The sequence below is a fragment of the Oncorhynchus masou genome, chromosome 7, assembly GCF_036934945.1.
Source record: "Oncorhynchus masou masou isolate Uvic2021 chromosome 7, UVic_Omas_1.1, whole genome shotgun sequence".
NCBI lineage: Eukaryota > Metazoa > Chordata > Actinopteri > Salmoniformes > Salmonidae > Oncorhynchus > Oncorhynchus masou.
In genome coordinates, this window is record NC_088218.1 from 2,926,418 (window position 1) to 2,938,917 (window position 12,500).

Genomic DNA, 12,500 nt, shown 5'->3' on the forward strand with positions numbered 1-12,500 from the left:
ACCAGAGAGAGAGAGAGAGAGATAGAGGACCAGAGAGAGAGAGAGAGAGAGAGGACCAGAGAGAGAGAGAGAGAGAGAGAGAGGACCAGAGAGAGAGAGGACCAGAGAGAGAGAGGACCAGAGAGAGAGAGGACCAGAGAGAGAGAGGACCAGAGAGAGAGAGGACCAGAGAGAGAGAGGACCAGAGAGAGAGATCAGGGTGGGAAATTAACAGTAGCTGGTGGACAGACAACCTCTACCGGTCCCCCCCTCCCTCTACCAGCCCCCCCCTGCCCGGTCCCCCTCTACCAGACCCCCCCTCTACCCAGACCCCCTCCTTACCAGGCCCCCCCTCCTTACCAGGACACCCCCCCTCTACCAGGACATCCCCCCCCCCCTCTACCAGGACACACCCCCTCTACCAGGACACACACCCCCCCCTCTACCAGGACACACCCCCTCTACCAGGACACCCCCTCTACCAGGACACACACCCCCCCCTCTACCAGGACACACCCCCTCTACCAGGACACCCCCTCTACCAGGACACACACCCCCCCTCTACCAGGACACACCCCCTCTACCAGGACACCCCCTCTACCAGGACACACCCCCTCTACCAGGACATCCCCCTCTACCAGGACACCCCCCTCTACCAGGACACACACCCCTCTACCAGGACACCCCCTCTACCAGGACACACCCCCCTCTACCAGGACACACCCCTCTACCAGGACACCCCCCTCTACCAGGACACACCCCCTCTACCAGGACACCCCCTCTACCAGGACACCCCCCTCTACCAGGACACCCCCCCTCTACCAGGACACACCCCCCTCTACCAGGACACACACCCCCCCCCTCTACCAGGACACACCCCCTCTACCAGGACACCCCCTCTACCAGGACACCCCCCCTCTACCAGGACACACCCCCTCTACCAGGACACCCCCCTACCAGGACACCCCCCCTCTACCAGGACACACCCCCTCTACCAGGACACCCCCCTACCAGGACACCCCCCCTCTACCAGGACCCCCCTCTCTACCATAATACTACACTATAACACTTCGTGACCCACATAATACTACACTATAACACTTAGTGACCCTATAATACTACACTATAACACTTAGTGACACCATAATACTACACTATAACACTTAGTGACACCATAATACTACACTATAACACTTAGTGACCCCATAATACTACACTATAACACTTAGTGACCCCATAATACTACACTATAACACTTTGTGACCCACATAATAATACACTATAACACTTAGTGATCCCGTAATACACTATAACACTTAGTGACCCCGTAATACACTACAACACTTAGTGACCCACATAATAATATACTATAATAATACACTATAACACTTAGTGTCCCACATAATAATATACTATAATAATATACTATAACACTTAGTGACCCACATAATAATACACTATAACACTTAGTGACCCCGTAATACACTATAACACTTAGTGACCCACATAATAATACACTATAATAATACACTATAACACTTAAAGACCCACATAATAATACACTATAATAATACACTATAACACTTAAAGACCCACATAATAATATACTATAATAATACACTATAACACTTAGTGACCCACATAATAATATACTATAATAATACACTATAACACTTAGTGACCCACATAATACACTATAACACTTAGTGACCCACATAATAATATACTATAATAATACACTATAACACTCAGTGACCCCATAATAATATACTATAATAATACACTATAACACTTAAAGACCCACATAATAATACACTATAATAATACACTATAACACTTAGTGACCCACATAATAATATACTATAATACTACACTATAACACTTAGTGACCCACATAATAATATACTATAATACTACACACTATAACACTTAGTGAACCCATAATACACTATAACACTTAGTGACCCACATAATAATATACTATTAACAGTCTCTGTTCTTATACTCAGTGTGTGTTTGTTTGGAGTCAAGCATCTCTATTGGCTGTATAATAGGCCTCCACTATTAACAGTCTCTGTTCTCTTTCTGTTCATATACACAGTGTGTTTGTTTGGAGTCAAGCATCTCTATTGGCTGTACAATAGGCCTCCATTACTAACAGTCTCTGTTCTCTTTCTGTTCATATACTCAGTGTTTGTTTGGAGTCAAGCATCTCTATTGGCTGTACAATAGGCCTCCATTACTAACAGTCTCTGTTCTCTTTCTGTTCATATACTCAGTGTTTGTTTGGAGTCAAGCATCTCTATTGGCTGTATAATAGGCCTCCATTACTAACAGTCTCTGTTCATATACGCAGTGTGTGTTTGTTTGGAGTCAAGCATCTCTATTGGCTGTACAATAGGCCTCCATTACTAACAGTCTCTGTTCATATACTCAGTGTTTGTTTGGAGTCAAGCATCTCTATTGGCTGTACAACAGGCCTCCATTACTAACAGTCTCTGTTCATATACTCAGTGTTTGTTTGGAGTCAAGCATCTCTATTGGCTGTACAACAGGCCTCCATTACTAACAGTCTCTGTTCATATACTCAGTGTTTGTTTGGAGTCAAGCATCTCTATTGGCTGTACAACAGGCCTCCATTACTAACAGTCTCTGTTCATATACTCAGTGTTTGTTTGGAGTCAAGCATCTCTATTGGCTGTATAATAGGCCTCCATTATTAACAGTCTCTGTTCATATACTCAGTGTTTGTTTGGAGTCAAGCATCTCTATTGGCTGTACAATAGGCCTCCATTACTAACAGTCTCTGTTCTCTTTCTGTTCATATACTCAGTGTTTGTTTGGAGTCAAGCATCTCTATTGGCTGTATAATAGGCCTCCATTATTAACAGTCTCTGTTCATATACGCAGTGTGTGTTTGTTTGGAGTCAAGCATCTCTATTGGCTGTATAATAGGCCTCCATTACTAACAGTGTTTTCATTCTGTTTATCCTCCTGTTTGTCGTCAGTGTGTGTCGTGTTTGTTTGGAATCAAGCGCTAGTGTTTGAGCTGGGGGTTTCAGCAGCGTTGTTCGCTCTGCAGGAAACAAGCCGTGATCACTGCCTCTGATTAGACGATTCTGTTTCCACTCCCCACGGCACAAGCAGACACAGATCGTCGTCAAGCCAATCGATTTACAAGATGGGATAAAAGATGAAATGGATAGCGAAGATTATAGAAAATTACACGGATATAACTCAATTGAGCGAGGGAGGGATGTAATTCCAGTTGCATTTCAAGGCTGGCTGGCTCAGCGTCAGTGGATCGGGCCGGGCTGGCTCAGCGTCAGTGGATCGGGCCGGGCTGACTCAGCGTCAGTGGATCGGGCCGGGCTGACTCAGCGTCAGTGGATCGGGCCGGGCTGACTCAGCGTCAGTGGATCGGGCCGGGCTGACTCAGCGTCAGTGGATCGGGCCGGGCTGACTCAGCGTCAGTGGATCGGGCCGGGCTGACTCAGCGTCAGTGGATCGGGCCGGGCTGACTCAGCGTCAGTGGATCGGGCCGGGCTGACTCAGCGTCAGTGGATCGGGCTGGCTAAGCATCACCTGCTGCACTGTGTTGTACAGAAAGACGTTGTCGGGTACAACGGATCAACAATACATGTATCTACTACGGTCCCCCTCCCTTCCGGTTATTAAATAGCAGTCAGGTGGAAGGACAGACCTAACAGGGGACAGGGTCTGACAGAGAGCCAGGCCAGAAGCAGAACATTCAGACAAATTGTTGAATCTGTCCTCAACAAATTGTATTAGGCTCCACGGGGAGTTGACATCTATATCGTTTTAAAAATGTCTTCGCTGTCAAGAACAGCTGTTCATGTACAATCTTTTAGCTTTCCTCGGTTGCTTCCCAAACGGCACCCTATTACCTGAATACTGTAGTGCACGACTTTTGGACCAGAGCCTTACTATGAGCCTAGGGTCAAAAGTAGGGCACTGCATAGGGAATAGGGAGCCATTTGAACTCATAAAGCACCGCGACGACCTAATTTTATGTCATGCTTCCCCCCCCAGCAGAACAGGACATGGTGTGGGAAGGGTCCACTCCACTGTCAGGCTTCACACTCAGCAGAACAGGACATGGTGTGGGAAGGGTCCACTCCACTGTCAGGCTTCACACTCAGCAGAACAGGACATGGTGTGGGAAGGGTCCACTCCACTGTCAGGCTTCCCCCCCCCAGCAGAACAGGACATGGTGTGGGAAGGGTCCACTCCACTGTCAGGCTTCCCCCCCCCAGCAGAACAGGGAAGGGTCCACTCCACTGTCATGCTTCACACTCAGCAGAACAGGACATGGTGTGGGAAGGGTCCACTCCACTGTCAGGCTTCACACTCAAACAGATCTGCATTTCCCAAACCCTGACACCATATGCACTCTGTTAGACGCTGGGCAATGGAAATGACATAGCAGTCAGGGAGAGAGATGCGGGCGGGAGAGAGACGGGCGGGCGGGAGAGAGAGACGCGGGCGGGAGAGAGAGAGACGCGGGCGGGAGAGAGAGAGAGAGACGCGGGCGGGAGAGAGAGAGAGACGCGGACGGGAGAGAGAGAGAGACGCGGACGGGAGAGAGAGAGAGACGCGGGCGAGAGAGAGAGACGCGGGCGAGAGAGAGAGAGAGAGACGCGGGCGGGAGAGAGAGAGAGACGCGGGCGGGAGAGAGAGAGACGCGGACGGGCGGGAGAGAGACGCGGGCGGGCGGGAGAGAGACGCGGGCGGGAGAGAGAGAGACGCGGGCGGGAGAGAGAGAGAGACGCGGGCGGGAGAGAGAGAGAGACGCGGACGGGAGAGAGAGAGAGAGACGCGGACGGGCGGGGAGAGAGACGCGGGCGGGAGAGAGAGACGCGGGCGGGAGAGAGAGAGAGAGACGCGGGGGGAGAGAGAGAGAGACGCGGACGGGGAGAGAGAGAGAGACGCGGGCGGGAGAGAGAGAGAGACGCGGGCGGGAGAGAGAGACGCGGGCGAGAGAGAGAGAGACGCGGGGCGGGGAGAGAGAGAGAGAGAGACGGGGCGGGGAGAGAGAGAGAGAGAGAGACGTGGGCGGGCGGGAGAGAGACGCGGGCGGGCGGGAGAGAGACGCGGGCGGGAGAGAGAGAGAGACGCGGGCGGGGAGAGAGAGAGAGAGAGACGCGGGGCGGGAGAGAGAGACGCGGACGGGCGAGAGAGAGACGCGGGCGGGAGAGAGAGAGACGCGGGCGGGAGAGAGAGAGAGAGACGCGGACGGGAGAGAGAGAGACGCGGACGGGCGGGAGAGAGACGCGGGCGGGCGGGAGAGAGACGCGGGCGGGCGGGAGAGAGACGCGGGCGGGCGAGAGAGAGACGCGGGCGGGAGAGAGAGAGACGCGGGCGGGAGAGAGAGAGACGCGGACGGGCGGGAGAGAGACGCGGGCGGGAGAGAGAGAGACGCGGGCGGGAGAGAGAGAGAGACGCGGGCGGGAGAGAGAGAGAGAGACGCAGACGGGCGGGAGAGAGACGCGGGCGGGCGGGAGAGAGACGCGGGCGGGCGGGAGAGAGACGCGGCGGGCGGGAGAGAGAGACGCGGGCGGAGAGAGACGCGGGCGGGCGGGAGAGAGAGAGAGACGCGGGCGGGAGAGAGAGAGACACGCGGGCGGGCGAGAGAGACGCGGGCGCGAGAGAGAGAGAGAGCGGGGCGGGAGAGAGAGAGACGCGGACGGGAGAGAGAGAGAGACGCGGGAGAGAGAGAGAGACGCGGGCGGGGAGAGAGACGCGGGCGAGAGAGAGACGCGGGCGAGAGAGAGAGAGACGCGGGCGGGAGAGAGAGAGAGAGAGAGACGCGGGCGGGCGGGGAGAGAGACGCGGGCGGGCGGGAGAGAGACGGCGGGCGGGAGAGAGACGCGGGCGGGCGGGGAGAGAGACGCGGGCGGGCGGGAGAGAGACGCGGGCGGCGGGAGAGAGACGCGGGCGGGCGGGAGAGAGACGCGGGCGGGCGGGAGAGAGACGCGGGCGGGCGGGAGAGAGACGCGGGCGGGCGGGAGAGAGACGCGGGCGGGCGGGAGAGAGACGCGGGCGGGAGAGATAGAGAGACGCGGGCGAGAGAGAGAGAGACGCGGGCGGGAGAGAGAGACGCGGGCGGGAGAGAGAGAGAGACGCGGGCGGGAGAGAGAGAGACGCGGGCGGGAGAGAGAGAGACGCGGGAGGGGGAGAGAGAGAGAGAGACGCGGGCGGGAAAGAGAGAGAGAGAGACGCGGGCGGGAAAGAGAGAGAGACGCGGGCGGGAGAGAGAGACGCGGACGGGCGGGAGAGAGACGCGGGCGGGCGGGAGAGAGACGCGGGCGGGAGAGAGAGACGCGGGCGGGAGAGAGAGAGAGAGACGCGGGCGGGAGAGAGAGACGCGGGCGGGAGAGAGAGAGAGACGCGGGCGGGAGAGAGAGAGAGACGCGGGCGGGAGAGAGAGAGAGACGCGGGCGGGAGAGAGAGAGACGCGGGCGGGAGAGAGAGAGACGCGGGCGGGAGAGAGAGAGAGACGCGGGCGGGCGGGAGAGAGACGCGGGCGGGCGGGAGAGAGACGCGGGCGGGCGGGAGAGAGACGCGGGCGGGCGGGAGAGAGACGCGGGCGGGCGGGAGAGAGACGCGGGCGGGCGGGGGAGAGAGAGACGCGGGCGGGCGGGAGAGAGACGCGGGCGGGCGGGGAGAGAGACGGGCGGGCGGGGAGAGAGACGCGGGCGGGCGGGAGAGACGCGGGCGGGCGGGAGAGAGACGCGGGCGGGCGGGAGAGAGACGCGGGCGGGCGGGGAGAGAGACGCGGCGGGAGGAGAGAGACGCGGGCGGGCGGGGAGAGAGACGCGGGCGGGCGGGGAGAGAGACGCGGGCGGCGGGAGAGAGACGCGGGCGGGCGGGGAGAGAGACGCGGGCGGGCGGGAGAGAGACGCGGGCGGGCGGGAGAGAGACGCGGGCGGGCGGGAGAGAGACGCGGGCGGGCGGGAGAGAGACGCGGGCGGGCGGGAGAGAGACGCGGGCGGGCGGGAGAGAGACGCGGGCGGGAGAGAGAGAGACGCGGGCGGGAGAGAGAGAGAGAGACGGGGAAGAATGCTCTGCAGAGTGCCAGGAGGCATACTGCTCGTTACCGTAGAAACACTGCTTCGTTCGTACACACCACATGTTGTTAACAGAGAGAGAGAGAGAGAGATGTGGGTTCGTGAGCCTCCGATGTTAGTCTGGTAATGGGAGCATCACTACCGTCGTCTGGTAACGGAACAAACATGCCGTTAGTAAAGAAAGAGAAGGAAAAGAATGAGGGTTATGTACAACAGAACAGACAAGGTGACAGAGAGAGTGGGGAAGAGGCAAACAGGAGACGAGACTGAATTCTGAAAGAGAGAAATAGGTCTTACCATATCATCCTTCATGTTTTTAACCTGTAAATGCTAGAGGTGGGGGGGGAGAAAAATAAACAAATATCAGGATCTGAAACAATTATATACACGCTGGGTGGGGGGGGGGGGGGAATAAACAAATATCAGGTTATGAAACTATTATATACACGCTGAAGAAGAAAAAAACGAAATACAAAATAAATATCTCGGGTCAAGATAATCAATCAATAAAGTCAACAGTGCGTATCACTTCAGTTTTCAGAGCTATTAAATCAAATCAAGGTGAGACCAACAGTTAAATAGACAACATGTTTGCAGAGTTAATTAATATGTTGATCATTAACAGCACGGTGCTGAGTTAATTAATATATTGATCATTAACAGCACGGTGCTGAGTTAATTAATACAATGTCACTCCTCAGGTAGAGAAGTCAGAGACCATGGGAGGATATCATGACAGAACCACGTGAGTGAGTTAACAGAGAGAGGAAGAGAGCCTAGAACCGTGCCTTGGGGAACACCAGAGAGAGAACAGGAGAGGGCCAACAACCGAGCCCTGGGGAACACCTGTAATTAGGAGGACCAATTTGTTTACAAAAAGCTTCTTTTTTTTAAAGTAGTAGACAAAAAGCTGTTAAAGAGAAAAACAGTAACAGTAAAAACTAGAGAAACATCCCCCAGGGCTCCAGAGCATTAATCTTGAACCCTTGAATCTTGAACGTTTGTAAGATGAATAAGGCATGTAAAATGTGGAGCTCTATTACCAGGCTGCTGTGAGCACCGAGGACATTCTCCGCTAGGTTAAACCCTGATTTCTCACTGGGCCCTGCAGAGTGTAAACGCTAGAGTCACATTCTCCTCGTGGGGAAAGAGAACACAGACGGAATTCAAAACTCCTTAACGCCAATTGTCAGGACTATGCTAGTGTGCTACAGAGACCGAGCCTCTGGTGTGCTATATAGAAAAATCAGGCAATCTAAAGACTAATCCTATTGTTCCCAATGTTCATCCTCTTGGCTTTTACTCAAAATACAATCCACTAATTGAGGCAAGGGAAATGGGTTCTCGTACAGAAAAAAAAACAGAAGCAAACTAACTGGTATACAAAATAAATTAAAAATTAAAAACTCTGTTCCGCTGTTTTAAATCCTGTTTGATTTAACCCCTGGGTCTTCAGTTGCACTTCATTGAAATTTTGAGTGCCGTCTGGAATGAGACAGACAGGCCCACACATGTCGAGACGAGGATATCCTACCCAAGACCATCGACTCATTAACTGAACAATTCCAGATGGAGGCGGGTTTTTTTTATATATATATATATATATATATATATATATATATATATATATATATATATATATTATTTTATTTTTTAAAACGACCACTGACACTGTAAAAAAAAAAATGTTTAAAAGACTGGAACCAATCAACAACTTCCATCTGTGCATGAACATATAGACAAGGGGGGGGGGAGAAAAAGGTTACTATGGTTACTGTGGTCATCTCGTGCTACAGCAGGAGGAGGCTGAGCTACGCAGGAGAAACCAGAAGCCTCAATCAATACATCAGTCCTATAATTACCATAACATCCACCAGGCAGAGCATAAAACATGTCAACCTGTCAATGCAGAATGCTAATGACTTGCTAGGATTAACATTTTACAACTTTCCATTTGGAAACAAACTACCTCTCACAAACTAGAGAGAGAGAGAGAGAGAGAGAGAGAGGAAGAATGAGACAGAGAGAGAGAAAAGAAGGAGAGAGAGAGAGAGAGAGGAAAGAATGAGACAGAGAGAGAGAGAGAGAGAGAGAGAGAGAGACAGAGAGAGAGAGAGAGAGAGAGAGAGAGAGAGAGAGAGAGAAAAGAATGAGACAGAGAGACAGAGAGAGAGGAAAGAATGAGACAGAGAGAGAGAGAGAGAGAGAGAGACAGAGAGAGAGACAGAGAGAGACAGAGAGAGAGACAGAGAGAGAGACAGAGAGAGAGAGAGAGAGAGAGACAGAGAGAGGAAAGGAGGGAGGGATAGATGAAAAACCCTGCCAAGCCAGGCAGAGAGGCAGCACAGTACCCAAATGTAACATATTTCTCTCCCTCAGATCAATTCAACGATTAGCCCAGCGAGTTGAGGAAGAAATATGCCCATATATACATATGACAGAATAATTGGATGCATAATTATTGAACCTAAAGAAAAAGGAAGGAGTTTTTAACTCTATCTTCAGAACAACCTGACAATTTGCAAAGACGCAGTGGATGTGTCCTCAATGGCACCCGACTCCCCCCTACATAGTGCACTACTTTTGACCAGAATAGGATACTGTTTGGGAAGCTTACCGTAGCTCCGCCCAAGCAAGACCTTCTTCAGAACCACTAAACATTTTTTTTTTAAAGACCCAAGGCCAGTTTTGACAGCAATTATGCATTCAATGTCATTTTTTGTCAACGATCGACTCGACACAGGGTTTTCAGAATTGCTAGACGCAAATAACCATCACGTGAAAAGTAAAAATGAGTACGCAATCGCTTCAAGTTCTGACAGCTTTTGTAGTCAACTACTACACAACGTCATCAAAGCTTTTCTCGGTCCCAAAGTTGGTCCATAATTAGAAAGTTAAACTACTGACGAGACCGAAAGTCCAACTGGGCAGCTTTCAAAGTGGTCTGGAACTATTCCAAGTACTAGATCATAGAGAGGCTTGAAGGGAACCAATCAGATCATAGAGAGGCTTGAAGGGAACCAATCAGATCATAGAGGGGCTTGAAGGGAACCAATCAGATCATAGAGAGGCTTGAAGGGAACCAATCAGATCATAGAGAGGCTTGAAGGGAACCAATCAGATCATAGAGAGGCTTGAAGGGAACCAATCAGATCATAGAGAGGCTTGAAGGGAACCAATCAGATCATAGAGAGGCTTGAAGGGAACCAATCAGATCATAGAGAGGCTTGAAGGGAACCAATCAGATCATAGAGGGGCTTGAAGGGAACCAATCAGATCATAGAGAGGCTTGAAGGGAACCAATCAGATCATAGAGAGGCTTGAAGGGAACCAATCAGATCATAGAGAGGCTTGAAGGGAACCAATCAGATCATAGAGAGGCTTGAAGGGAACCAATCAGATCATAGAGAGGCTTGAAGGGAACCAATCAGATCATAGAGAGCCTTGAAGGGAACCAATCAGATCATAGAGAGCCTTGAAGCGAACCAATCAGATCATAGAGAGGCTTGAAGGGAACCAATCAGATCATAGAGAGGCTTGAAGGGAACCAATCAGATCATAGAGAGTCTTGAAGGGAACCAATCAGATCATAGAGAGTCTTGAAGGGAACCAATCAGCAGTTGAAACAATAAGAATTGGAACCACTCTCAAATCCCCAGACAAAGATATGGATGTTGGACCATCCATCCGTGATATTAAACCCTAAAAACCACTCGTACTGGTCAGCTATAGTTCCCTTTATATTTGACATTACTCAAACATCCAATTAACGGAGGCCAATATTGAGAGATCGTGAGGCTTGACCTACGCATATGTGAAATGACATGATTAATGTATGTTTAGTGACCATGATAAGGATGCAGTTAAGTAGGTTCAGGTCATGAGGTGCCCAACGTGTCTTGGCCCACAGGCCCATGTTGATATCTGAAAGGGGAAAGGGAGATGCCTAGTCAGTAGTACAACCGACAGCGTTCAACTGAAATGTGTCTTCCTCATTTAACCCAACCCCTCTGAATCAGAGAGGTGCGGGTGGGGGAGCCCGGGGAACAGTGGGTTAAACTGCCTTGTTCAGGGGAACAGTGGGTTAAACTGCCTTGTTCAGGGGAACAGTGGGTTAACTGCCTCGTTCAGGGGAACAGTGGGTTAACTGTCTTGTTCAGGGGAACAGTGGGTTAAACTGCCTTGTTCAGGGGAACAGTGGGTTAAACTGCCTTGTTCAGGGGAACAGTGGGTTAACTGCCTCGTTCAGGGGAACAGTGGGTTAAACTGCCTCGTTCAGGGGAACAGTGGGTTAAACTGCCTTGTTCAGGGGAACAGTGGGTTAACTGCCTTGTTCAGGGGAACAGTGGGTTAACTGCCTCGTTCAGGGGAACAGTGGGTTAACTGCCTCGTTCAGGGGAACAGTGGGTTAACTGCCTCGTTCAGGGGAACAGTGGGTTAACTGCCTCGTTCAGGGGAACAGTGGGTTAAACTGCCTCGTTCAGGGGAACAGTGGGTTAAACTGCCTCGTTCAGGGGAACAGTGGGTTAACTGCCTTGATCAGGGGAACAGTGGGTTAAACTGCCTTGTTCAGGGGAACAGTGGGTTAAACTGCCTTGTTCAGGGGAACAGTGGGTTAACTGCCTTGTTCAGGGGAACAGTGGGTTAAACTGCCTTGTTCAGGGGAACAGTGGGTTAAACTGCCTTGTTCAGGGGAACAGTGGGTTAAACTGCCTTGTTCAGGGGAACAGTGGGTTAACTGCCTTGTTCAGGGGAACAGTGGGTTAAACTGCCTTGTTCAGGGGAACAGTGGGTTAACTGCCTTGGTCAGGGGAACAGTGGGTTAACTGCCTTGTTCAGGGGAACAGTGGGTGAACTGCCTTGTTCAGGGGAACAGTGGGTTAAACTGCCTTGTTCAGGGGAACAGTGGGTTAAACTGCCTTGTTCAGGGGAACAGTGGGTTAAACTGCCTTGTTCAGGGGAACAGTGGGTTAACTGCCTTGGTCAGGGGAACAGTGGGTTAACTGCCTTGTTCAGGGGAACAGTGGGTGAACTGCCTTGTTCAGGGGAACAGTGGGTTAAACTGCCTTGTTCAGGGGAACAGTGGGTTAAACTGCCTTGTTCAGGGGTAGAACGACCGATTGTTTTCCCTTGAACGTGCAGTTATTTGATGTGGGCCAGGGGCTCCCCAAGTGTTGTGGCCCACAACCCCATTTAAATATCTGAAGATCCTCACGACCCCAACCATTGTTAATTAAACAGCCCATGTCGACTGTTTTTATTTGGGGTTATGACTGTCAATTGAAAAACTGTAACAGTATTTCTGATTGTCTTCTCAACTCACCATCACATGCTGTTGATGTGGGGCCATGATGACGGGTCAAATGCAAATTAGTCTGAGATACAATGTATCTCATCTCACCACCACTAATGAGATGGGTGTGGCTTGAC

At 51.6% G+C, this 12,500-nt stretch overlaps 1 protein-coding gene across 1 annotated transcript in view; it reads right to left on the bottom strand.

The window, feature by feature from the left end:
* Positions 1–12,500, bottom strand: part of LOC135542910 (protein diaphanous homolog 3-like) — a 1,769,082-nt gene that overhangs the window by 1,717,118 nt on the left and 39,464 nt on the right. Inside the window, exon 2 of the mRNA XM_064970053.1 lies at positions 7,368–7,400. Within this exon, the coding sequence (XP_064826125.1) occupies positions 7,368–7,400 (33 nt within the window). The remainder of the gene's footprint in view (positions 1–7,367; positions 7,401–12,500) is intronic.